At 58.3% G+C, this 26,545-nt stretch overlaps 2 protein-coding genes across 9 annotated transcripts; both read right to left on the reverse strand.

Annotated features, from left to right (window-relative positions):
* Positions 1 to 660: 660 nt before the first annotated feature.
* GPT (glutamic--pyruvic transaminase) lies at positions 661 to 4,709 on the reverse strand. 3 transcript variants are annotated; one of them, XM_032467965.1, is made up of 12 exons: positions 4,585 to 4,709; positions 3,240 to 3,391; positions 3,014 to 3,103; positions 2,829 to 2,937; positions 2,555 to 2,688; positions 2,176 to 2,419; positions 1,964 to 2,043; positions 1,752 to 1,888; positions 1,479 to 1,653; positions 1,214 to 1,369; positions 1,004 to 1,116; positions 681 to 933 (listed from the first exon to the last, which is right to left on the reverse strand). In XM_032467965.1, exons 2-12 carry the CDS (start codon positions 3,363 to 3,365, stop codon positions 843 to 845), a joined length of 1,455 nt encoding a protein of 484 aa, XP_032323856.1. In that variant the 5' UTR covers positions 3,366 to 3,391; positions 4,585 to 4,709; the 3' UTR covers positions 681 to 842. The 3 variants fall into 3 exon arrangements, with proteins under 3 accessions (XP_032323855.1, XP_032323856.1, XP_032323857.1); XM_032467964.1 differs by lacking the exon at positions 4,585 to 4,709 and having other exon boundaries at positions 661 to 933; positions 3,240 to 3,590; XM_032467966.1 differs by lacking the exons at positions 1,004 to 1,116; positions 4,585 to 4,709 and having other exon boundaries at positions 3,240 to 3,434.
* Positions 4,710 to 5,723: 1,014 nt separating this feature from the next.
* PPP1R16A (protein phosphatase 1 regulatory subunit 16A) lies at positions 5,724 to 26,537 on the reverse strand. Of its 6 annotated transcripts, XM_032467963.1 has the most exons (12): positions 26,406 to 26,485; positions 13,214 to 13,416; positions 9,983 to 10,955; positions 8,912 to 8,982; positions 8,689 to 8,834; positions 7,553 to 7,656; positions 7,354 to 7,478; positions 7,138 to 7,263; positions 6,982 to 7,057; positions 6,774 to 6,903; positions 6,403 to 6,568; positions 5,724 to 6,137 (listed from the first exon to the last, which is right to left on the reverse strand). In XM_032467963.1, the coding sequence occupies exons 3-12, from the start codon at positions 10,230 to 10,232 to the stop codon at positions 5,763 to 5,765; spliced, it is 1,569 nt and encodes a 522-aa protein (XP_032323854.1). In that variant the 5' UTR covers positions 10,233 to 10,955; positions 13,214 to 13,416; positions 26,406 to 26,485; the 3' UTR covers positions 5,724 to 5,762. The 6 variants fall into 6 exon arrangements, with proteins under 6 accessions (XP_032323854.1, XP_032323850.1, XP_032323853.1 ...); XM_032467959.1 differs by lacking the exon at positions 13,214 to 13,416 and having other exon boundaries at positions 26,406 to 26,537; XM_032467962.1 differs by lacking the exons at positions 13,214 to 13,416; positions 26,406 to 26,485 and adding an exon at positions 25,031 to 26,140.
* Between the last annotated feature and the right edge of the window lie 8 nt (positions 26,538 to 26,545).

Genomic DNA, 26,545 nt, shown 5'->3' on the forward strand with positions numbered 1-26,545 from the left:
GCATGGCTGCTCCTCCAGCAGTCGGAAGAGGCCCCCTGAGGAGAACCAGGACTCCCGCTACTCACTCCATCCAGTCAGCTCCATCCTACAGCTTAACATGTTCTCTGTGCTGCCAGGTAAGAAGCGGACAGTATGGGAAGGGTGGTGGCCAGGTCAGGGGACACACCTTTCTCTGTCTTTCTCAGAAATGGCTACACCCTGGGACCCTGCACCTGTGTTTCGTCCAGCCCCATCCTCACCCCTAACACCGCCAGGTTCCCCCTGAGGAGATGCAGGGAGTCTACTGCCTTTCTTCATACCGCTTAACCTCCTAATTCTTTCTCTTTTTTGGTAAATTTAAGCTGGCTTGATTTTATTATTTTATTTTTTAGATAATGGAGGTACTGGGGATTGAACCCAGAGCCTCGTGAATGCTAGGCATGCGCTTTACCACCTGAGCTATACCCTCCCCCAACTTGACCTCCTAATTCTTACATAAATGTTTGCCAGTATCTGGCCCAAGACCTGTGACCAGGGTGGAGACCCAGCCAGTGGGAGGTGTGGTGTCTGTAGAAGGTCACCTCCTGTGGAAGCCCTCCTTGACCACTCCTTCTGGGTCCCCCAGAACTGCACAGAAAAGCAGACAGGAGTGGACAAAGGTGGGGGAGGGGTATACAGGAGTGCACACAGCCTCCAAGAAGTCAGGCTGTCTGGTAGCTTTATTAGGGGCGTGCAGAGGGGCAGGGGCCCAGCCCCACAGGCAGCAGGAGCAAATCCAGAGGACTCCAGAGACCCCTCAGAATCCTGAGCACTGTCAGTCCAGGGTCGTCCCTGCCGGCCCAGCCTGGCCCCCAGCGGCATCCTCAGGAGAACTCATGGGTGAACCTGGCGTGGAACTGCTTCAGCTTCTCCAGCAGGGGCCGCAGCTTCTCCATGGGGGGCAGAATGGTCATCCTGAAAGGGAGGAGAAGGTAAGCGAATGGGGTGGGGGTCGCAGAGAAGGGCAGCACAGGCCGGGCCTCACCGGAAGTGGTAGGTGCCTTCCCTCTGCCCGAAGCCGCTCCCAGGCACCACGCAGATGCCAGTCTCCTCCAGAAGGCGCTGGCAGAAGAACATGTCAGGAGCCAGGCCGAGCTCCTGGGGGCGAGCAGGCAGTCAGGCCGGGGAGTCCCAGGCTCCGCCCTCCCCGCGGGCCCCGCTCCGGCCCACCCTGCCTGGCCACTGGGCTACAGACCTGAGCACGCCTCACCGCGCGGGGGGGCAGCTGCACGCGCGGGAAGGAGTACATGGCGCCCTGCACCGGGTTGCAGCGGATGCCGGGAGCCTGATTGAAGACCTGCTCCGTGAGCTTGGCCTTGGCTGCCAGCTCAGCCAGCACCGCTCGCCTCTCCTGCGGCCATGGAGGGAGGGCAGATCAGGCCGAGCTGGGGGTACGACGCCCCCAGCCCTTGTCTGTCCCCAACTCCGTTGCCTCGACCCCCTCGGCTGCTCTCACTCACAGCCTGGAACTGCGTGAAGGAGGGGTCAGAAGGCGCGGGCGGGCTGACAACCATGTCGAGCAGGACCTGGCCGGGCATGGTCGGGCACAGCCGCACGCTTCTCAGTTTCAGCAGCTGCTGCTTCACCATGGCGTCCATGTTCACCACCTCCACGTAGCCGCCACGGAAGCCGCACCTGTGAAGGGACGGCGGGCGTCGAGGCTGGGCCGGCGGGGAGGTGAGCCCGGCCTCAGCCGGGGTTCACGAGCCCCTGCCCTCCCAGCCCCCACGCACTCGCCCATGTAGCCCTTGGAGATCGAGTGGAAGGAGGCGAGCTCCTGCTGCGCCGCGTATGGCGGCCCCATCTCCATGAGCACCTTCTTGAACGAGTGGAACTGCGAGCCCTCGGCGTACACGTTGTCCTGGTACACCTGGACAGGTGGACAAGAGTCACGGGGTGCCCGCTGTGCTCTCCTCCCTGTGCCCACGGGTGCCCCTGCCAGCACCTCATCAGCCAACAGGAACAGCCTCTCCTCGAAGGCAAAGCGGATCATGTCCTCGATGCACTCGCGGGTCTGCACATGCCCTGGGGTGTGGGGAGCGCGACAAGTCCGGGGTCAGCTGGGGGTGGGTGGGGCTGTGCGGGGCAGGCCGACCCAGGGGCAGCAGGGCAGGGACGCGCGTTCAGGCCCTGGCAGTGGGCGGGGGACGGGCGCACCTGTGGGATTGCCGGGGTTGATGACACAGAGCGCGCGGGGGCGGCAGTGGTCACGCGCCTGGCGCAGCGCTCGCCGCAGCTCGGCCACATCGACCGCCCAGGCGCGCTCCTCGTCCAGGTAGTAGTCCACCTGCACGGCGTTGAGCTCGGCCAGTGCGGCGGAGTAGAGTGGATACTGAGGGATGGGGATGAGCACACCCGTGCGCGTGCGACCCTCACCGGTCACCAGCAACTCCAGCACCGTCTGCGTGCGGGATGGGGAGGCGGAGTTGGCCTGGCCAAGGGCCGTACCCATCCCCCGCCCTGTGCCAGGATGAGCTGGACCCGCCCAGCTGCGCACAAGGAGCTATGGTGGCTTCCTGCGCTGGCCCCGGCCTACCATGATGGCGTCGGTGGCTCCCGTGGACAGGAAGATGTTATTGGGGTCGGCGGGAATGCCTCCGTCGCGCCGCTCAATGTACTGCGCCACATCCTCACGGATCAGCTGGATGCCTGAGCTGATGCTGTAGGCCCCTGGGCCAGGGCAGGACAGGGGGTGGGGGCATTTAAAGTGAGGTCCCCTTGCAGTCCTCCCAGAAAGATCCACCCCTCTCCTGGGAAAGCCTCTCCAGCTCCTGCTCCTCCCAGGGACTTGGACAGGTTCTGGCACTCACCCAGGCTGTGGCCCCCGCAGGCCTGTAAGATGCGCTCTGCCCTTCTCTTGGCATCCTCGGGGAAGTCTGGGCTGTTCAGGAGATCAGGGTGGATGCAGAGGGCCAGGACCTGGGAGGAGCGAGTGCTGAGGCTGGGGGCACACAGGCTGACCGGGGAGGGACGCTGGGGCGGTGCTGAGCCTCACCTGGCGCAGGAAGGTGATAGGCTTCTGCCCCATGGCCTGTGCATCCCCGACGTTGGCCCGGATGACCTCAGTGAAGGGCTTCTTTACACCCTGGGAGGAACGGGGCATGGGCAGCGAGAAGGGACCTTGATAGTCCCACAGGCCCTTGTCCCATGGGGCACTGGGGATGGGCTGCCTCAGCTGCACAGGTGTATCCTGAAAGCAGCGGTGGGGTCCAGGGCCTTACCTGGCGCAGCTCCGCCTCCAGCTCCAGCGCACGCAGGACGATGGGGCCTCGCACGGCGTACTCCACCCTCCGGACACACGGGTTCACGGTGTCCAGCGTCAGCACCTTCTCCCTCAGTACGTTCATTGCAGCCTGGCTGTGGTCACCTGCTCCTGAGGCCATGACACAGCTCAGACCAGGCAGGGAGGAGGCTCAGGAGGCAGCAAGATCCAGAAATGGGAATAAGAGAAGCCAGGTCCAGGCTGGCAGACCAGGGCTGGGAAACGGGGAGCCTGGGAAGCGGGGGGGGCTTAAGGCAAGAGAGCACCCTCTGCACTGCAGCCTCCTGACCCTACTGAAAGGGACAGAGAAGGCTGCAGAAGGTTATGGGGCTACCAGGCCCCGCCTCACTTGTCTGGGCACAGTTCTGCCCCAGGGAGCCACAGGGAGTGGGTGAGAAGGCAGGCGGGGCTTGGGGTGAGGCCCAGTGCCCGCCCAGTGTCCCCATGACAGGGGAGCAGGAGACCCACATAGGGGGTAGGGACAGACGGAAGGTTCAAGCTCTGAGGGCCTGGGCCTGGGGGAGGGGAGGGGAGGGGACCGGAGCTGAGCACCCTGAGGGGATGGCAGAGCTGGGTAGGGCTGAACCTTGAGGGGAGAAGGAAGCCTGGGGCCCCTGGAGATTTACCCTAGGAGGGCTCAACCTAGGCCCAGCCCTCTCGGACCCCCCATCTTTGCTGAGGCTGGCCGGCCTGTCTCCCAGGTAACTGAGCCAGGCCACAGGAATCCTGGGGCTGTCGGGGGAGGGGAGTGAGGTGGTCAGACTTGTGGGGTTCCATCTGCCCTCTTGTGCTGAGGACTGTGGCTCAGAGGCCATAAGAGCCCTGTGGTTAGACCTTGGTCCCCCATCAGGGCTGCAAGGCTGGAATCTCTGGGGCAGGGTGTTGGGGGAGGGGACAGGGGAACTCCGGGCTTTCCCAGGGCCCTTGGACACCTCAGCTGCTCTGGGACGCTGCTGTCCTGCCCTTTCTCCAAACCTGCACCAGCCTGGGGCTGCCCTTGGGGCCACACCGCAGGCAGGGTGACCTAAGCTCCCCTTCCCTGTTGCTCCTGATTGGTGGAGAGAGGGACGTGAGCCGTGATAAGCCCTCAGGCCCCACCTCCACAGGCCCTGCAGGGAGCTGATAGGCCGTGCCTAGGGTGGCCGCCCCAGCGCCGGTATCTGACCGTGCTGAGGGTCAGGGAGCCGGCCCTCAGCTGAGCTGGGCTGTGGGCATCTGGTCAGGCCTGAGGGGAGCCTTGGCTGCAGCTCCTACTCCCACTGGTTGGAGAGGAACCACAGAGCCCCAGGTGGCTGGCCTCTCACCTTGCGCCTCTGGCTCCGCCGCCACCTCTGCCACCTCTGCCTCCCAGAGCGCAGGCCTGCCCTGCTGGCCCCCAGGCCGGAGCACAGGTTAATATGGGCCCAGCCCCAGGCGGAGCCAGCCCTCACCCGCCCCCTGGCAGCAGGGTCCAAGTGGCAGCTGTGGTGACAAGTGAACCTTGGGCAGCTGCACCACAACACATTCTAAATTTAACCGGCAACCTACCCCGGACTCTCCCCTAGCCCTGCTGAGAACACCCCTCCAGCCACTGATGCTCAGGGAAGGGCAGGCCTGTGGACACTGGGCAGACCAGGTCAGCGTCCAGCAGAGGAGAAGGTGATCTAAGTCCATGCCACCCAGCACTGGTGGCCATGCCAAGCAGCCTGCCATGGGCATGAGCTGGCAGGGCCCCCATCTCTCCCAAGTGAGGCCCCTAAGGGGCCCCATGATCCTGACACATTGTTCCTGGTCAGCTCAGAAGCCGAGAGGCCAGCTGTTGGCCCTCTTGGCTGGCCCAGGCGGAAGCTGGCAGCCAGGCCCTGGGATCAGGGCTGCGTGCCAGGAATGGGGGACCCACCCAGCCAGGGAGGTTTCTGATGCAAGCCATCTACCACTCTGCCCCTCTGGGCCAAGAGTCTCATGTAAAATACCCTCTCCCTTTCCGAGCCAGGATCCCTGCCACTCCAGTGTGGATGCCCCCAGCCCAAGCCCCCAAGGACTGTCTTTCCAAAGCAACCTGTTCCCCTCAAGAAAGCAAAGAGTTACACAGGATCCTCCAGGAGGCTGGGGAGGCAGGGTGCAGTGAAGGCCAGGCTTCTTGCCCAGGGGCCATGGGCCTCACGCCCACGCAGGGCTGGCGATACAGGTGAGCCCCAGCAAGCACCTACAGGCCTCAGGTGCTCACAGACAAGCACACCCAGGCCTAGCAACACAACAGCTCCCCATCATGGAAATGGAGGCCCAGCTGAGACACACGACAAGGCAGGTAGCAGAGCGAACGGCCCTTTATCCAGTCACAGGATGAAACTAGGTCTCTGCAGCCAGGTGCCTTCCAGGTGTAGCTTCTGCCCCTGGTCCATCTAAGGGAGGAGGCTAGCGTTCTGGCTGGGGGCACATATCAGGGTCTGAAGAGCAGGGGCCCTGAGGCAGCAGGACCTTCATCTCTCTGAGACCCAGCCCTTCACATGAGCAGGCAGCACGGCCTCTTCTCCACAGGGACCTCCTCCGAGGGGGCTGTGAGCTTCAGCAAGGGCGGGTCTCCACCGGCCCCAGGGCCCTCCTCTGGCTGGCGGGTCTCAGAGTCCACAGGCAGGCCTGACTCATCGGCCTCAGGCCCCTCGAGTGGGGGACGCTGCAGCTTGGCGACGGCCCGCTGGCGCTTGAGCTCTGCCAGGGTGTGGTGGGCCTTGGCCCGGACCAGGGCGTCGGGGGTGGTGCCCTCCGGGGAGCTTTGACGGTAGGAAACACTTTGGTCCAGCCGCTTAGAGTACAGGTGCCGCCCTGGGGGGCCCCCGACGCGGCCATTGTGTGGCTGGGTCACCTCAGGGTCCTCCTCCTGTGTGGGGAGCACAGGACCCAGAGGCTGTCAGGAGGGTCCTCTGCGGCCCAGGGCTCCAGGCTATGGGGCAGTATGGGGACAGAAACAAGGGCCAGGGCAGTGGTGACCCCTCTGGGGCACTAGCCTGGCACATGGGCCAGGGTTACTGGTCTCACAGCTCCTGAGGCCGGAGAACTGAAGTACCAAGGTCAGGCCATGCCCTGTGCCACGCAGCAAGGCAGGGCCTGCTCTGACCTCTGGGGCAGGCCCAGGCAGGGCTCACCTCACGGGGCGGCAGCCGTAGCTCTGCGTCTGTCTGGCGGTCCTCATCCTCATCGGGTGGCTCTGGGCTGGTGGGTGCTGGCTGTTGCCACACGATGGCTTCCTGGGCATGCTCCTTGCGGTACAGGCTGGTACGTTGGGTCAGGCTCACCCGCCTCACCACCTTCCTGGGGGGAGGGCAGGGGGAAGGTGGGGGGAGGCCGCTGCCCACCCACGGACTCTGTCCCGGGCCCCAGCTGGCACCTTGGCCTGCCAGCTGACAGTGGGGACAAAGCCCAGGCCAGAGCCCACGGGGTGTGGGTGCCCAAGGGGCTGGGGACAGAGCCTGTGCTGGCGGGGGTGGGCCTCGCGGGTGGCAGGGCTGGCACTCACCCCCGGCTGCCCGCACTGGAGGCGCGGCGGCGCAGCAGAGAGCACTGGTGGCCCTGGGCACGCAGGAGCGCGTCATGCTTGTGCTTCAGCTCTAGCAGCTTGGCCCGTACCTCCTCGTCCCCGCACACGTCTGGGGAGAAGTGGGCGCAGGGTCACAGGTGCCCTCCTGCCTGTCCCCCACACTAGGAGCACCCAGGTCCCAGCTCACCGAGAGGTGTCTCGTCCGTCAGGGACTTTCCATTCAGGTCAGCCCCGTGAGCCACCAGCAGCTCCACCAGGTGCACCTGTGGAGGGTTAGCCCAGCAGCTAAAGGCTCTGGAGCCAAGGAGCCCACCTTGGCCCAGCGCCCCTGCCCGGCACTCACCTGGCCCCAGTAGGCCGCGGCATGCAGTGGCTCCCAGCCATCGTGGTCCTTGGCGCTCAGACTAGCCCGGTGTTCCAGCAGCAGGGCAGCCACCTTGCTGAACCCATTGGCTGCAGCAATGTGGAGCTGCAGGAACACCGCCAACCCCTGAGTCCAGGCCCCATGCCAGCCCAGCAGCCACCTCCCCTGCCCAGTGCCTCAGGGCCACATCCTCACCAAGGTAGCCCCATGGTCCTGGGGGGCATCGAGGTCAGCTCCCGCCTGAAGTAGGCTCTGGATATCATCCAGCATGTGCAGCTCTGGCAAGGTGCGGGCCTGCTCGATGCCATCCTGGGTGATGCCTGCAGGGCAGTGGGCTCAGAGCTAGCACCTCCAGCACCACCCATGGTGCACGGGTGGGCGGGGCCGCACTCACCGCGGTTGGCCATGGCCGTCTCGAGGCAGTCCAGCGTCTGCTCATCTTCACACAGGTCATAGGGCATGTTTCCATCGGTGTTGACTGCCAGGAGGTCAGCACCCCTGCAGGGAGGAAGAACGAGGTGCTGGTCATAGGACACTTCTCCCTGCAGTGAGACCCCCAGTCCCCTCTCAGAGGTCCCACCTCAACAGAGGCCCTCAGCTGACGGCTGGCTGCCCTGCAGGACTGTATGGAGCTGACCTGAAGGAGACCCAGATCTCAGCTGCTGCAGTGAGTATGAGGCTACCCCTTGGCCCTGGACTGTCCTTGGGCCAGGTGGGCTGTCCTGCAGTCCCCACCCATGTCTGCGCTCTGGGTTCCTGGCAGCCATCTGCCCCGTGAACACATGGTGGGCCCACCTGCCACGAGGGGGTGCCAGGACTCTTGGGGGCCCAGGCAGCAAAAGGCGGTGTGAGGAGAGCTGGTGCCAGGGGTGGGGGGGCCCGCAGAGCTGCAAGGGGCAGGAAGGGAGGGAGGAGCCAAGGGAGCACCCAAAACACAAGGGTGGGTGCCCACTATGAGCAGGAGTGCAGTGGGGCCGGGGCTGCCCTCCACCCACATGCCCCGCGATGCCTGGGCGGCTCCAAGGATAGCCTGAGCCCCTGACTACCTGCCTGACTAGAGGGTCAGAGCTGAGGGGCCATGGGGGGGACCCGGATCCTGGAGAAGCTGAGCACCCTCTCCGTTCACCGAGGCAGGTATTCAGAGCTGAGTCCTGTTCTGCCCTCCTTGTTAATGGCCTGGCCTGTGTCCAGGTCCCCCCGCCTTGTGACTCTGACCTGAACAGCATTTCTCTGTGCAGACCCTGGTGCAAATAGCCTGGCAGGCAGAGGACCCACTGCCCTGCCCTGAGTTTGTGCTCCTTCGGAAGAGGGGGCATGGTGGGGCAGCATCGACACCTCTGCCCCATCCTGCTCTCCACACCAGGGATAAGTGGGGACACAAGGGGCCGAAGGCCAGGCACACTTTCCCACAGAGGCGATCCCTGGGCTGACCCACCATCTGCAAGGAAGGCCCTGCCTGCCCCAGGCCCCTGCAGCCCCTCCCTGACAGAGAGGCCCACTCTGGCCACACCTGCTCCCAGTGGGCCCTACCGAGCAATGAGCAGCTCCACCAGGTGCAGGTGGCCGCAGGTGGCTGCGGCATGCAGGGGTGTCCAACACTCACTGTCTCGGGCATTGACCTTGGCCCCGGCCTCCAGGAGCTGCTGCACCATCTCCCGGAAGTCATCGATGCAGCTCTGCAAAGCACACAGCCTGAGTGCCAGAGCCCCAGGCCTGGGCACCCTCCCCTCCTCCCACCTCTGGCGTGGCTGACCTGATGCAGGGCAGTCAGGCCATCCTCATTGGCCAGGTCAGGGCTAACCCCACTCTCGAGGAAATGGCGGACTGCAGGAGGGAAGGTGGTGCAGTCAGGATACAGGAATAGCGGGCCTACTCAGGCCCCCAACCCAAGGGCACCTGGGCTGCCCGCCAGGCTACAGCCATGAGAACAGAGGAGGGTAAGGGAGGTGGCAGGATGGACACCAAGCCCAGGCCAAGGGTTCAGGAGCTAGGGCCCAGCAAGGCACAGACGGCAGCCTCCTTCCCGACCTCCAGCAGGGCCCCTCTGCGATCATGGCATTCCAGCCCTCAGACTCCCAGAACAGGCCCCTCCAGTGTGAGAGCAGTCCAAACCATCCCACTCTGCCTGGGGCGCTAGCACCCTCACGACTAGCAGGCCACTCCACTCACACTCATGCCCCTTCTTGGGGACCCCCCACCCCTGCAGCCCAGAGAGTGGGCCCAGGGTGCCCAGGCCTGGCTCCCCAGCCGTGCTCCGCAGGGGGACACAAACACACCCTCCCCGGTGCCCCTACCCCTGCTCCCTGGGCGCTGGCCTGAGGCACACCCACCCAGCCCTCCTCCCTTCCCCGCCTCCTCTTGCCCTCTGCACCCTGGCTTCTACAGCAGAGGCCCCTGTCCTCGAGGGAGGCAGGAAGAGCCCTCAAGAGCCTGCCTGGAGAAGCGGCGGTGCTGTGAGCCTGTGGGCACAGGGAAGGAACAGGAAGCCAGCCACAAGCTCAGGCCTGTTCTCTGGGGAGGTTCTAATGGGAAGTCAGAGGCTGAGCCAGGCCAGCCAGTGGGGGAGCCCTGTTCCCTGAGCTCTAACCTGCCGAGGTGTTCATTACTGTCCTACTTGACAGAGGCTGAGGCTCAGGACCTAAGCAGGTAGTGGCCAGGACTCTCCTGAGCAACGCCCAGCACCCTGGCAACAGGCAGTAAAGACTGTGGGCCACCCCCAGCCTACCTGAGCTGAGCCTGGACTGCCCACCACTTGGGGCCTGCTCCAGGGTAACAGAGACAGGGCTACCGCCCGTACCCCAACCCAGGGCTCAGCCACACTCACCTTCCTCTAGGTCATTTCGGGCAGCCGCCTCTAGCAAGGCCACACTCGGAGGGAAGAGGACCCGCTTCTGCAGCCTGCCAGTCACCTCCTTCTGCTCCCTCCAGCCCTTCCTGCCCTGGGCCTCCTTCTCAGCCTGGGCCCACATCTTCACCTGATGGGCACGCCGCTTCTGGGCATGCTTCAGCCGCTCCTGTGTGCTCATCCTGCCCACCGTGGGCATCTCTGCCAGGAGCTCCAGGTGCTCTGCCATGACCGGAGCTGCCTGCCTGGGGGTCTGCTGGGGGCACCAGACAGGGGAGCACAGGGACCAGGCTGGGCCTGAGGGGTGGGGCGGCTGGCTGGACTGGCACCCTCCGGGGCATCCCCTCCCCAAGGTTCAATGCCTTCTGCCCCTGGCAAGGCTGGGTCAGAAGGCGTCACACCGTGACCTGGCCCAGGCAGTCGTGAGGGGCACAGGCCCCAGGCACCTTGGCTGCTCACTGGGCAGAGCCTCCCTCCCTCTAGGGGTCAGGGTGCACAGCCTGTGGGAAACAACCCAGGACCTGGCCAGGGTCAGTCCAGGGTCTGAAGCTAATTGCCCAGATAACAGAGCTGCAGCCCCTGGCACCTCGCCACGGGGGAAGGGAGGGCAGGGCAATGGGCAGAGGCTCCTGGGAGTCCTAAGAGCCCCTCACCTTCCAGGCCTTAGGAGGCTGGGTGGGGCCTGGGAGCAGCCATGGCTGCCCCCCCCCCATCTGCTGGGGGTCAGGGCTAACGAGGAGGTGTGGCAGAAGGGCAGGCTCAGCGGCCGGAGAGGCCTGGGCCGTATGTGTCCAGAGTCCTGGGGTCCCGGTCCCCAGTACCCTGGGGTGAGGCTTCCCTAAGCGGCCAGGGCACTGCCAGTATGGAGGGCCTGGCAACTGTGTCTCCAGGAGGGCCTCCCCTTCGGAGAAGCCAGGCGACCAAGCTGCTGACAGCAGGTGCTCCCACGGCCCTGAGGGGAAACAAGGCAGCACATCAAGGCTGGCTCCCAGGGGGGTCGGGCGAGGCTCCCAGCAGGCCCTGCCCTGTGTGAGGCATCCCGCCTGCAGCCAGCACTGCTGGACCAGTCTCCGGCAGAAGGGAGGGGCTTGCCCTGCCCCTGTTCTGGCTCACACACTCAGCGGTTCCAGAAAGGGATCTGCTGGCTGTGCAGCTGAAAAGGGAGCAGGGAGGACTTCCCCTCCTTGTCCCCAGGCTGGGCTGGGATGCCCAGTCACCTTCTCCTTGGGCTCTCCCAGAACTGCCCTTCCTCCCCGGCCTCTTGGACCTCAGGCCTCCTTGCTTCTCGGCAGCTGAGGGTGCAGGGCACAGCCAGTCCCAACCAGCACCCCAGCTCCTCGCCACCCAGAGTCCAGAAGGAAGTCCTTGCCAGGCTTTCCAGCTCAGGCCAGTCAATGCCTCAGCCATCCTGGGCTGCAATAAAAGCCCTGGTCCTTTGAACACAGGCATAAGGGGGCTGCCTGACTTGGAATCTCTCGAACAAGCAGGCAGAGGGGCTGGCATGGCCCAGCCTGCCCAGCATCCCTGGTGTGTGGTCACTCGGCACGGTTGTGGGACACTCCTCAGGAGATCATGGCCCTGCTCCACCTAGAAAGAACCCACCCACAGCTCAGCTTGCCCACCAGGAGTCCACACTCTCATGTGGCCAGACCCTGTGGCCATCTAGATAGTGATGCAGCCTTCCTCTGGCCAGACTTGTACTCAGGATCTCAGTTATCCCTGGAAGGGGACTGTCCTGGGCCAGATCAAATCAGGTCAGGTCCCTGCTGCTCCAAGACCCTAGCATACCTGGGGACTTGCTTTACAGGTCCGACCTGCCCTGGACTTTGCCTGTGCTCCAGCTATCCCCTCTGGGAGCCTGACCTCAGAGGCTCCCTGGGGACAGGACAGAGGACCAGCAAAGCCCAGGAAAGAGCTTTCCAGGCAGCATTCTGCTCTGGGCAGCCTGCCCCCAGCTGGCCACCTGTGCAGATAGCTGGGGCCAGAGCAGTCATGAGCTGTCCAGACCTCCAGCCCGGATTCCCCAAGTCCTGCCCTTGCCTCGGAGACACAACTTCCCCATTGAGACAGGCAGGAGGCCAGTGCAGGCACCCTGCCAACTCCCCATCTATGAGGATGGGGGTAGGTCCCAGACCACACCCAGGGCACACAGAGCCTTCACGCTCTTCCCTGCTGGCCACTTACGGCTCCCTCGCATTCCCCCTGAGGGAGCTGGCATCCCCTCCAGCCTGCACGTGGGGGCCTTCATCTCTCTGGAGTAAGGCTCTGGAGCTGCCTGAATGGTCCACCCCAAAAGACCACAAGGAAGGAGCAAGGCACACTGCGTTCTGCTCAGCGACACCCCTCCCTGTCTCCAGCCATGGGAGGGGAAGGGGACCCAGAGAGAACACCCTCCTACCCTGTCCAAGAGGGAGGAAGCCCCCCGCTGCCAGGCTAAGGCTGCCAAGCAGAGTGGGCTCACAGGGTCTCAGGGACCAGTTTTACTTCTCCGAGACAGACGCCAACATCAGAGCCACAGTCTGATTTTGTTGTGTTTAAGAAGCTTTAGGAAACATCCTCCCTCTCGACATTTTATGGAAGAAAAGAGATCCTGACGCCCAAGTCCTATAGAAAACAACCTAGAATAACCAGCTTTTCAAATTGAATAGATGTTGTGTTGTGGTTTTCTCATTTTGAAGAACATCCATGAAAAGTCACCCTGGGGCACCCTCTGGACAGCCTCAATCCACCCCGCGCCGGCCTGAGTCCACGGGCACAGGCTCCAGCTACAGAGCTGCTCCCTGCGGCCTCCAATGCCCTGGCAGCACAGACAGCAGACCCTGCTGGGCTACAGCAGCTCAGACGGGGCCTCAGCCCCCTACCCTGGGTTCCACCTTCCTGAAGCCCTGGGTTCTCTCTGGGCCCCCTCAGCGGCATTCCTTGCTGGAAGTTGCCTGAGGGCGGTCTCTGTGTGACCTTGGGCAGGTCCTTGGGCCACTGGACTGCCTCCTCCGAGAGACAGGTGACCCCAGGGAGTCCCAGGACCCCACTCAGTGGGCATCCCATCCCGGGACAGTCTCCACAAGTGGCACCTGGCACCCCCCAGGCCAAGCCATCAGCTCTCAAGCCCCAGACCCCCAGACTCTGCCCGCTGCCCCTCCCCGAGCCCCACTCAGCTGCTTCCTCCCAGCCATGCGGTCAGGCAACGCCCCCCAGAGCTGGGCGACTCACCCCTCAGCTGAGACACAAAGGCCAGGGCAGCTCAGCGGAGTCCCAGCAAATGACCACCGCATCACCCCCAGGCCCAGGGGGCTGAGCCAAGCGGCTGCCGCCTCCGTCTGCAGGGGCTGCCCCAAGCCTCCCTGGAATGTCAGACTGAGATAATCCGGGCGATTTTTCCAGTTCTCAGCTCCACTCCACGTGGTAGTGCAAGCCTGAGGTGGGAGGAGGCTTCTTGAAGGACCGCGGCCACCACCCCACATCCTCTCAGCCCACACCACCAAGCCAGCCCCAAAGACTGTGCTGGGAATACCACCCGACACCTGGCTGATGGGACCCCTAGGTGGACAGACCGGGACTGGCCAGGGTATCTCGGCAGCCCCTCCTCCACAGGTCCCAGTCACGATCCCCATTTTCAACACAGGGAGACCGAGGTCACGACTAAACCCAGGGTCCCCTGTTAACGACTCCACCATACAGCCTCGTGCCCTCTTCACGACATCTATGTAAGAACCAGAGACAGTGCAGCAGGAGCCCAGAGCCTGTCGCCTTGCTCACCCAGAGACAAGGAGGCTGTGCCTTGTGCACAGAGGACAGGAGAGGCGAGGCAGGGGTGTTAGAGAACGCCCAGCCCCATGCCCGCTACCTGTCAGGTTTGGGGACTTTACATCCCTGTTTTGCTCAAGGCTTGTCAGAGTGGGTTCCTGTAACTTTCAATCAAAAGAACTGGTTCCATCTGTGGCATCATGGGAATAGCCAAACCACCACTGCTGGTGACTCTGGGGAAAGTGTGTTGTAACAGACCCACATATGGTGCCCGTCAGCAGCGAGCTCGTCCAGATGTCACAGGCCATGGCCTGAGACACGTTGGCCAAAGCCATGACCCAAAGGTGTCCCTGCCTGGGTCCCAGGAGCATCACAGGTCCCCGGGGACAGCACCTGTGGCCAGGCCTCCAGGGACATGCCTGGCCTCATCCAAGGGCCAAGCCCAGCACCAGCCCACCTGGCTCACCTGGGGAGACTCCTGGTCCCGCCACCTGTCCGGCCCCGACCCCAGGCACCAGGGCCCCACAGCAGCCCCCCAGCAGATGGGGGCTGGATGTTGAGGGCACTGTCTGCCCAGCTGGCCTCTCCCACCAAAGGACAAGCTCACTGAGGACACATTCCTGCATGTCTCTCAGCCATAGGCCAGAATCTAGAGGAGGGCCCTAGGTCAGTCAATGCGGCCGAGTGGACGAGCTCAGGCCTGAGGTGCCCTGGGCCCGCGCTGTCACCCTGTCCAGTCGGGGAAGGAGCCCTCAAATGTGACGGGGGCAGCGCCAGGCCCGAAGGTGGCTGGGCCCCTGCCCTGGAGGACAGGACGTGGTTTACAACAGGCACTTGCCTGGCACAGGGTGGGGGCCAAGAGGGGACGAGGAGGACAGCCAGCCACTGAGAGAGCAGTCTGGGGAGCTGGCAGCAGATCAGGAGGGTTGAAGTGTGAGCAGCAGGGACAGTGAGGCCCAGGGGCTGAGCCAGCGGGCGGGGGCTACCTGCACTGGCAGGAGGAGCAGGCCATCACTGTGGCATGATGGGAGTACAGAGCAGCTCCCCCCAGGTGCACTCGCCTGCCCCCTGCAAGCATGTTCTGGATCGTTCTAGAAGCTAATCGCGCAGCGCCACCATCGGGCCCCTTGCTGCAGCAGCCCTTACGACAAAAACACCGGACGTGACCCACGTGTCTGTCAAATGGTCATAAATAAGCCTCCGAGGGTTTATGAGGAAGCTTTCCAGGCACCACCGTGGCTAGGTCGCTAAGTAACTATTCAGTGAAGAGAAAAACATACAAAATCTGTACATGATAAGCTACCTTTTGTGTAAAGAAGGAACAAAAAAGAATGCACATACACATCTATGTAAGAAACACAGGAGAGATGGGACAAGTGATGAGAAGTGCCACTGGGAGCGCAGAGGGCAGGTAGGGGGCGCGGAGGGCAGGTGGGGGGCTCGGAGGGCAGGTGGGCGGCACGAGCCCTGGGGGTTGCATGGTTTCCAAGCCCTGTGAAGGTAAACCTCTTTGAAACAACTCTAAGTGCTGTTCAGGGAGGGCAGGTGTGAGCACACCTGTTGGGTATCAGGTAGGGCCTTGCAAGGCAGAGACGTCGAGGGGACAGTGGAAGAACTGGCCTCTGCCCGAAAGGCCGTGGGAGCCACAGGGGCTCTCAAACGACTAAGGGTGTGCCCAGATCCGGGAACTAGGGGGCCTCACGGAAAGTCACTGGGGCCCACATGCCTACCCAGCAGGGGATGGACAGGAGAGGCCAAGAGTAAGAGGATGAGGGCTGGATAGGCTGTTGGATGCAAGGAAAGGGGCAGCAAGGGGCACACAGAGGAAGGAGGGCCCTCAGAAGTGGGACCGAGCCGTGTCTGAGGTAAGCAGGGGCCAGGAAGCCCAGAAGCGAGCAGTCAGCAGAGGTACAGACAGGAGAGCCAGAACGGCCACGCAGGGCCCCCGGGGAAAGCCTGCTTGAAAGGACGGCAGGTGGCCACCTGAAACCACAGAGCAGGACCCTGCCTCTCCTCACACCAAAATCAATTCCAGAAGTACCACAGACACAGCTGCAAGGAAAACAAGACCCAAGGAGTACGAGAAGGAGGCGGGCAGGAGCACCTGCGCAGCTGCAGCAGAGGGGGCCTTCTGAGCTTGACACGCAACCCAGAAACCAAAACCATCCGACTCATTAGATTCTTCAAACACCTGCACTGTAAAAACCAAAACAAAACCTACAAAATCAGAAGACAGATGGTCAACCGAGTAAAAACATTTACAACAAACACGACAAACAGGTCCTCATGTCAACTGTGATGGCATTGAAAAGAGCAGAATCCCATTAAAAACACCCAGGCAGAGGCTCCCTGAAAGTTCACACATGCCAGAGAAGCAGGACACGAGTGCGGACAGCACATGGGGCTGGACCACAGAGACAGGATGCCAGCCCCCAAGAATGCCCATGAGGTGTCCACCACGGTGCAGAAGGCCTTAGACCCGCTACGTCAATAAACTGCCCCGCCCCACACACCTCTGAACCGCGGAGTGCAGTGCTGACAGGTGAACTTCCAGGTGGGGCCGCGGCCATGCTCCGTGCTGCCTCACTGTCACCATTCCCAGGTGTGGGGCTCTAAGTTTTCTGCCTTTTGCTGAGCAGCAGTCCACTACATGCCTGTACCCTCACTTACATAGCCTGCCACCTGAGGGACGGGGGCAGTGGGCGTGGGCCTGTGAAAGAGGCTGCTGTGAATGCCCTGTACGCAGACCCTGCTGCACAGCAGGCTACACAACGTGACTCGATGGATGGCACAGCTGCTTCCAAGCGCTGCACCAATTTATACTCCCATCAGCGAGGGAGAAACATCCCAGCTGCTTTACAGATGACATATTCTCTCCGTCAGTCTGGTGCACAGGCAGTGGTATCTTCCCACATTCAATGTGCAGTTCTCTGGGCATTAACTGGGTGAGATATCTTTCCAAAGACAAGTCTCCTATATTCTCTTCTAAAAGCAGGAGAGTTTGTGCCCCACTCAGGTCTGCAGTCCACTAGGGGCTGATGTTTGTAGACAAAGTAAGGATCTGTGCTGGTTTTAAAATATGCCCGTGAAGTACTTGATACATCTCCCTTCAGAAGGTGGGGCCTGACTCCCCTCCCCTTGAATGTGGACTGCACTGAGTGACTGGCTTACGATGAACAGAGTACGACAGAGCACACAGCATGTGCCGCCCAAGGTGAGGGGGTGAGGGGCACTGCAACTTCCTCCTAGCTTTCTTTTCGGTCCTTCACACTGGGGAAGCCAGCCCGTGTCATGAGGACTCGAGCCGGGCCCCGGGGCTGGTGAGGGAGCCCCCTCGAAAGCAGACCCTCCTGCCAGGGGAACCTGCAGCAGGTGCATGAGTCCCAGACAGGGCATCAGCCAGGCTGCACCCAGGAGCCCGACTCGCAGAGACTGCGAGATTACAAATCGGTTTCAAGCCACTGTATCTAGGGGGCAGTGTGTTGCCAGTCAGTATACGTCTAGTACAGGCCCCAGGTTCCTTCCTCGGCCACGTCTATACCCAGCTGCCCCAGCGCCGTTACGTAAAAGCGGCTTCTCCCCACTGCTCTGCAGTGCCACCCTGGCAGTAAATTAGTTCCTACAAATATGCAGGCTTTGTAGCACGTCTCCCCTCTGGCGCCCCAGCCCTCTTTGGGGGCAAGGGTGCTGGCTGGCCTACTCCCTCTGGGCTTCTGGTCTCAGCTTCCTTTCTGACCCTAACGTGAGGTCTATGTCCTTTCTCGTGGGTCTCAATTCGCACCACGCTTCCTCAGCAGAATGCTCAGCAGCAGAACCGCGCGAACCTGGAGCTACTCTGTGGCTGGGACACAGGAGTGAGCTTCATCCGGCTCAGGTGCACTTGCCCGGCCAAGGCTCCTGGGAGGGGGCCCGTGTGGACCACTCCACGCGGGGGAGGGGCCTCCCCCCAAATCAGGGAGGTTCCAAATCTCCCTCCTCCATTTCCTTCCCCTTGCCACCCAGCTCTGAAATAAATCTACTAACTAACTCACAGCAACGTGTCAGAAACCTCACTGGCCAAATGAAAGAAGTCGGCAGCTGAAGGTATCTGCATTTGAAAAGAGACTCCTGGGGAACTGAAGACAAAAGCCGGCCCTTAGCCAGGAGGGGGAAGGGCCGGGGCTTCCTTCCCGGAGGCAGGGCCACAGGCTGCAGCCAGCACTTTAGCCTGGTGCTCCGATGGGCCACAACCCCACTGCGTAGATCTGGAAATTAAGGTCCGTCAAGTACAGCAGTGTCCAAACAAAACCACAAAACTGGGCTTTGGAGGGGCCAGCGTGGTAACCCTGGGTCGGCTCTGCCTCAAAACTTCCCCACAAGGACGTGGGGCCTGGGGGCGGGCAGTGCTAAGGGCTCTGAGGGCCAGGATGCTGCCAGGAGCACAGGGCCCCAGAGCTCTGGAAGGAAGAGGCACTTAGGCTACACAGCCTTAGAAGAAGAGCTGTGTGGGTCTAGACGGCCAACTGAGTACATGTGTCCCCACACTGAGACCCCCACAAACCTAGGGGCACCCAGAAGAGAGTTTATGAACAGTTTACACACTCCTGCAGGCTGATGGAAGCAGGGCGGGAGCCCCAGGGCAGAGGAGGCCTGCACAGGAGGCGTCCAAGGAACGACCCGAGGCCAGAGACACTCCAACATATGAAGAAGGGGACTTCACATGTGACACACAACGCAGCGAAGTCCCCGTGATCCAGAAGCCAGCTCAGAGCACTATTCCTCTAAGGGTACAAGGCCACTGGGGCCACTGGTGAGACACAGTCTGTGCACACAGCCCGGCTCTGCAGACAGAAAGGCTGACATCTTTCCCAGCTGCCACACTGCAGGACAGTGACAGAGGCACAGAACAGAATGTGACTCTGTCAACACGCAGGCGTAAGAATCAAGGCCTGCGCCACAGAATTGAACACTGGGGCTCAGATATTTATCACCATTGTCACAGCAGCATTAGTCACAATAGCTGAAAAGCAAAAACAACTCAAATGTCCATCGACAGATGAATAAATAAACAGTGGCAGATACATACAGTGGAATATTCAGCCACAACAAGGAATGAAATCCTGATAAGTGCTACAAACGTATGATTTCCCCTTACATGAGGCACCTGGAATAGGTAAATTCAGAGAAAACAGAATGCTGGTTGCCAGGGGCTGGGGGAGGGGATAAGGAAGAAGTGTTGAATGGACAGTTTCTGCTTCAGGTGATTAAAAATTTCTGGAAATAGAAAGTGATGATAGTTGTGCAACACTCTAAATGTATTTAACGCTAAAAAAAAATTAATTCAACAAGACAGACCACATGCTGAAACGTAACACAAGATACAATAATTTTACAAGGAATGGAAGCACAGAGAATGCTCACTGACCATAGTGGAATTAAACTAGAAGACATCTGGAAAAACTCCCAAATATTGGGAAACTCTGAAGCATACTTCTAAGTAATCCACAGGCTAAGGAAGGAATCAAAATGGAAGTCAGAACCTATTTTAATCTGAATGATCATGAAAACATAACAAATACGTGAGATACAGTCACAGCAGGGCTTTGAGGGAAACTCTACCTTTGAATGCTTACTGTAACAAGAAAGGTCAAATCAACGGACCAAAGCTTCCAACTTAGTAAGAAGCTAGAAAAAGAGGAGAAAACTCAACCCAAAGGAAGTAGAAGGAAAGACTAATAAAGACAAGAACTAATGAAATAGACAACCGAGAAAAACACTGCAACTGAAAGCTGTTCCTTTGAAAATATCGATAAAATCAATAAAAACTCTCACTAAACAGACCAAGAGAAGCCAAAAACTACCAATTTCATGAAAGAAAAATGGGGACTTCACTACAGATCCAACAGACAATGAAAAGGATAAAAATGGGAATGTTCTGAACAATTTATGATAATAAACTTAACAACTTAGGTCGGGGTGGACAAAATATAGCCCATGGACCAGATCAGCCCACCGTCTGTTTTTGCAAGTAAAGTTTAATTAGGAGACAGACACGCTCACTTGTTCATGCAGCATCTATGACTGTTTTGCTACAGTAAGAGTTAAGTGGCTACAACAGAGACCACGTGAAAAGCCTAAAGTATGTCCTATTTGGCCCTCTATAGAAAAAAGTTGCCATGCTTGACTTATGATGAATGGGCAAATTACCCAAATGAAGCAAATTATCAAAATGGGCTCAAGAAGAAATAGAAAATCTGAACAGTGGTGTATCTATTGGACGAATTAAATCTGCCCTTAAAATTTTTCCCACAAAGAAACTCCAAGCCCAGATGGCTCTACTGGCAAATTTTATCAGGCTCTTTGAAGACGAAGTAATACAGAATCTACAAAATGCTTTCTGACAACAGAAGAGAAAGAAACACATCACAGCTCCTTTTGTGAGACCAGTATTACCCTGACTCCAAAACCAAAGACATGACAAGAATACTACAGACTGATCTCTTCATGAACAGCTGCAAAAATCCTTTCTAAAATGTTACCCAATTGAATTCAGCAATATATAAGAAGGCTACTACATCTGACCAGGTGGGGTTTATTCCAGGAGTGAAAGATTGGCTTAAGATTTTAAAAATCAACATAGTTTACTATTTTAAAAAATACAACCAAATCAATAGAAACAGGAAAAGCATTTGGGAAAATTCAAAAATCCACTCATGGTTTTTAAAAAATTAGAAAACTAGGAATAGAAGGAAAATTCCTCAACCTGATAAAGGGCATCTCCAGAAACCTAGTTAAACCCTGCCTAACAGTGAACAATTGAACACTTTCTCCCTAGGACTGGCAGCAAGACAAGGATAGCTACTCTCACCACTCCTGCTGGACACTGTACTCAAGTCCTAGCCAGTGCACGAAGGCAAGAAACAAAAAGCACACAGATTAGAAAGGAAGATGTAAACCTCTTTAGCTGCAGAAGGCATATAGCAAAATACGTAGAAGATACGTAGAAAGTCTTTTAAAATCTGTATTAGGGTGACTAGAATAAAAAGGTATATTTAGCAAGGTTCTGGCTACAAGGACATGTCAAAGTCGAATTTATGTCTGCACTGGCAACAAATGACTGGAAAATGTAAAATGTTAAATATGTCATTTACAAAATTAGTATCACAAAACATGGAATACTGTGACACCCCCTTCAAATGACAGAGTCTGACCTCTTCCGCTTGAATGTGGGTTGGACTTAGTTCCTCACTTCTGACACAATGAAGATGCACAGCTTCAGGGACCAGGGCCCAAAAGGCACGGCAGCCTCTCTCGTTTGTGCTCTGGGACCTTGGCCCTGAGGACACTGGCTCTGGTGCTGACATAAGGAGTCTAGTAGAGGGCCACGGGTGGGGACCGCGTCCTCCCGAGGACAGCCGTGGGAGGGTGCCCCAGCAAGCCCACCCACAGCCCAGCCCAGCCCTCAAATGACCAGCCTGGCTGATCGTCCCAACTGCAACCACAGGAGACCCTGAACCAGAACACCCCAGCTAAGCCATTTTAAATTCCTGACCTACAGCAGCTATGAGATAGTAAACATATATTGTTTTAATACAGTATATTTTAGGGTAATCGGTTATATACCAATACGTAATTAATACAGAGACCTAAATAAACGAAGAAATAGGTACCATGCTCTATATACTGTCCAAATGTCAATTCTCCTCCAGATATATCTGTAGCTTTAATACAATTGCAATCAAAATGCCAGTAAGCCTTTTTGGACAAACTGACAAGCTAATTCTAAAATTTTGATAGAACTGCATAGTATCTTGAAGAGCCAAAAATGATCTGAAAAAGAAACATCAAGTTGGAGAATTAACACTACTCAATATCAAGCCTCCTTATAAAGCTACAATAGTCAAACCTGTGGGATCCTAGCAAGATCAACAAACAGACTAGAGAATCCAGAAACACCCCACACATACTGTCATGATTTTCAACAAGGGTGTTAGGTAATACAATGGGAGGAGGCTCGTCTTCAAAAACGGGCGTTGGAATGACTGGGTATCCATGGAAAACAATGAACAATGACCCTTGACCTCTACTCACACCATGAAAGCGCACAAACCATGAAGAAAAAAAAACTGGCAAACTGGACTTCATTAAAAGTGAAAGTGTCTGCTGCTCAAGACACTGGTAAGAAAAAAGTCAAGCCACAGACTGTGATAACGTATTTGCAACATGTTTATCTAGCCTAGGACTTGCATCCTGAGTATATTAAGAATTCTGAAAGCCTGAGAAGACGAACAATCCATTTTTCAAGGGGAAAAGATTTGGACACTTCACAAAAGATAAACAAATGGCCACTACAATAAGCACACGGAAAGATGTTCAACACCAGGCGTCAGTGAGGAAAGGCCAATCAGGGCACAAGGAGTGCGAGCGTGCACCCCAAGAATGGCTAAACTGTAAAAGGGCACCAGGAGAATGCGGGGCGCCTGGGAACGAGCAGCGGTACAACCACCTTGGAGAAGAGTCTGGCCCTTTCTTACCAAGTTACACACACACAACTTCACACACACCCAGCATTTCTACCATCTCAACCCAAGGGAAATAAAGCACATGTCCACACAAAACCTTGTAGACAAGAATGTTCACAGCAGTTTCATTCACAACAGCCCCAAGAGGGAAAGAATGGAAGTGTCCATCCGCAGGTAGGTGCACAGATGAAACAGTGGTGTGTCTACACAGCAGAATACCAGACCATTCAGCAAGAAACAGAGTAAACTACACAGACAAGCAGCAATCTGAATGTCCAAAATGGTGTGTCTGGCCAAAGAGCCAGACACAAAAGTGTTCATTTCATGATTCCATTTATGTGAAATTCTGAAAAAAGGGACGATGAATCTGTAGAAACAGAAAGCCACTCAGTGATTGCCTGGGGCCAGGAGGAGGGAGGGCAGACCACAAAGAGGGATGAGAGAACATTTGGGGCGACACAAATGTTCCACGTGTAGATCATGGTAGCGTTTACAGGGTGTACATATACATCTAGCAAAACCCACTGAATTATTTCATACAGGTACATTTTATTGCATGTAAATTATGCCTCAATAAAGTTTGATGTAAAAAAATAAAAATATACAACAGCAGTTTCACCCGGGCCTCTAAACCCTGCCTGGCCGCCCCCTCCCACCCATCTCCACACTTCCCACTCAGCACCAGCCTGCTCCCTGCCCCTGCCCTTGGCACCTGGGCTCCACACTGCAGTGGCTGGGATCAGTCAAGTTCCTCGACCTCTTTTCAATCAGTTTCCACATCTGTAAATGGAACAGCGGTGCCCTCTTTATAAGGTTCTTGTAAGGATCCAGTGAGTTAACACACACGCATCTTTGGTGTTTGGCACAGGGGTTGGCAGGGTATGCCCACTGTCTGCTTCTGTGGGTCACGAGCTAAAAATGGCTTTTACCTTTTTAATGATTGGAAAAAATAAAAACAATATTTTGTGACACATGAAAATTGTATGAAATTCAAATTTCTGGGTCTATCCATAGTTTTGTTGAAACAACACATTCACTGACGCCCTGTCTGCAGCTGCTTTTCCACAAGTTGGCAGAACAGAGACTATGTGGCCACAAAGCCCAAAATACTTACTCCCAGCCCATCTCAGACACACTCTGCCATCCTGATCTGCCACCTTCATCATCACTCCCATTGTGCATGAGCTGCTTCTTTGGTCTGGAAAGTTCTTCCACCAGATCTCAGGCTAGCTCTTCCCTTCTTGTCACTGAGATCTCAACTTAAACATTACCTCCTGAGAAGTCTTCTGCGGCTACCTTGTCACTCTCCTGTCTCTTCACCCTACTTTCATTTTTGACCCTATTGACTGTTTTCTTCCCTGAACCAGGTGCCTGACTTGCGGAGGCACCCAGGGGAGCAGCACAGACCGAAACACAGGAGACTGTGAGCTTGTGACTGAGTGGGCAGGACGGAAAGGGCTATCCCTCTGTGGCGTGTGCGGCTGTGACACGTCTACTGCCCAGCCACCCTGAGCTCAGCCCAGAGGAAACACTGGTAGTCTGCCAGCCACGGCAACGCTCTGCCCCAAGCCTTGCCCGCACAGGGAGGGATATTCAAACCTGCCCAGACAGTGGGCAAGGCTCTGCAGGAGCCCCACCCTTCATTTGAGTCCTGGAGGCTCCCAAGGGCCACCCACATCCACACCCTGCTCCTCCTTCCAAAATGGAAGGAGGTTCTATCAGGTGGGTGGGGTTGAAACTTATAAAGCTTGCCACACAAAATCAACAATAGCCAAAGTCAAGGACTGCTCAAGGTCTCAGGGAGCCCTGGCATGGGAACACAGGGCTGAGATTCCGTCCCAGCCACACGGTGGTGCCACCACCTGATCTCCACCTCCACCCTGCAGCCCCGTCCCTTTCCACTTTCCTGGACCTCCCCTGCCCCATCCACAACCTCCTGACTCTCTACTGACCCTGCCACTTAAGCCAACTCCAATCCCCCCATCTCCCACACACACCCTCTCCTCCTTATTGGAAGCTCTTTGAAGACCCGTCTGCAGGCCCTGTCTCTGCAGCCCCACCTCCCATGCACTCCTCTGTAGCACCAGTCTGCCTGATCTCTGTCACCACCAAGGAAGGAGGCAGCCCAGAATCCGCCAGGGACCGTCAGGCCTCGCAGCGTTCCTGGCAAAGGAGCCCACACCCCTCCCCATGGGACCCTCTCCCCAGGGAATCTGTGGAACTAGACTTTCCTGTACCTCTATGTCCTGTTTCCTCAATGTGCTGTGCTGGCAAGGATTTGCCCGAGGCCCCAGAGCTTGGAAATGGTGGGGGGAGGTTCCCACCCTCCCTTCCACCACCACTCAGGGGTTCAGTATGGTGGTGGCATGACACACATGTGGAAAGGTGATCAGGGCTAGGGTCAGGGGGCAGAGATTGGGGGCTAGTCTGCAAAGACAGGAGTGTTATCCTGAAGTCTGTGAGGAAGATTTCAAGGAGACTTCAAGAATCAAATCTGCATTTCAGACCCATCAACTCTGGTAGGTGAGAAGGATAAAGTCAAGGGGCTGAGACAGAGCCAAGAAGATCAGTAGGAGCAAATGCTCTGAACTCAGAAGGAAATAAGGAGCCCCAGCAGCAGGCTACTGGGCAGGGGGATGGAAAGCAAGGGCCGGGATCAGGGGTATTTAGGCGGAAGTTTGGAAGGAGCCTGAAGGTGGGAAGACACTGCCAGCGAGATGTCTGGCTTTGGCCAACAGGTAGACTGTGGTAGAGGCTTTGAGCTGGGTCACCAGAGCCTCACCTGAGACTGAGGTTCCAAAACTGCATGCAGTGGAGACAAGACCCCAGCGTTGAGCCCACAGATACAAGGGCCTCCTTCCTAGCAGCCTGCCAGCTCAGGCAACCTTCTGAGGAGAGCAGAGTCTAGGATGAACCAGTGGAGAGCCTACAAGGAGGTGAGGACAGTCCTGCTAAAGCTTCCTCATCCCATTCTGAGCAAGAGCTCGGGTGGAGGGTGGGGTCAGGTAGCTGGCTCAGAGCACCACACATCCCCCAACCAGGGACTCCCAGAGCCAGCCACCAGCCCCTCAGGCAATTCAGCTCCAGGGTGGGGCTACCCTCAGTACCTCTGAAGAGAAGTAGGGGACCCAGCCAGGAGCACAGAGGCCCCTTTACACCCCTTCCAGGGAAACCCAATCCTGCCAGGGGAGCACCTGAGGAAGCAAGGACAAGGACTGAGAGGAGCAGTGTTGTGCTCCCCTCCACCTCCACCCCCGAGGTAAGGATCCAGGAAGAAAAGGAAGGCCCAGGGCTTTGGGGAGGGCTAGCTTTTCTTCAGCTTCCCTAAACCTGAAATGATTCCACATACACGTCCCCTCTCTGCACCCATGGAGACTAACCCCATAGTGGCCTCAGACTCTGCTCCAGGACAGGGAGGGGCCCCCACCAGGCATGGATACCCCCTCCCAGGCCTGGAGCACCTCGATACCAGCACAGGGCCTGGCACTTTCAACACATCAGTCACTTTTCTTGCCCTGAGATCAGTCTGTGAGCTGGAGCCCAGAATCCCCATCACAAGTGAGGTGACTTGAACCCTTGGAAGTTTCAGGAACTTGCCCCAGAAAGGCTCCAATTTCTCCTCTGGCCTAACTCCAAAGTCCACACAAAGCCTGAGCAAGTCACTTCTCTGCAGGCCTCAATTTCCTCAGCTGAAAATGGAGATAATTTTATGCTGCCTACCTGACCAACAGGTTGCAAGAATGAAAACAACTCCAGTTATAGCTAGAACGCGGAAAGCCCTGCTGGTGGCCTTCACAGCCGGCCTCTTCAGAAGCCTTCCTGACCCTGACATGGGCTGTCCTGGGCCTCAACCACCTGAGCCCCAGTCGGGCCTGGAGACTTGTGCCCTGACTCTGGCCCCTCCCTGTCTCCCCTCTCCCCTGGAGCCCCGGCTTCCCCTCTCTCCCCAAGGCCGGCCTCCTCTCTCCGGCCTCCATCCCCCGACCCGTGTCCGGTCCCCCGGCCCGCCGCGCCCCCACGCCCAGGGCCCGGCCTCCTCTCCCCACACCCAGCCCAGTTCTCCCTGAACCGGGGCCCGGCCTCAACTCTCCGCACCCCACCGCCACCGGCGCCCGGCCTCCTCTCCCGCCTGTAGGGCCCGGAAGTCCGCGCCTCACCTTCCGCCTCGCGCACGCAGCCACCACCCAGTCGATCGGATCCCGTCGGCGAGTCAATCGGCTCAGCTAGCCTCCCGGCGCGGCGGGGGCGGGCCCCGCTCCCGGCCCTCGCCATGGCAACGAGACACTTCCGGCCTGCA

The sequence above is a fragment of the Camelus ferus genome, chromosome 25, assembly GCF_009834535.1.
Source record: "Camelus ferus isolate YT-003-E chromosome 25, BCGSAC_Cfer_1.0, whole genome shotgun sequence".
Classification (NCBI taxonomy): domain Eukaryota; kingdom Metazoa; phylum Chordata; class Mammalia; order Artiodactyla; family Camelidae; genus Camelus; species Camelus ferus.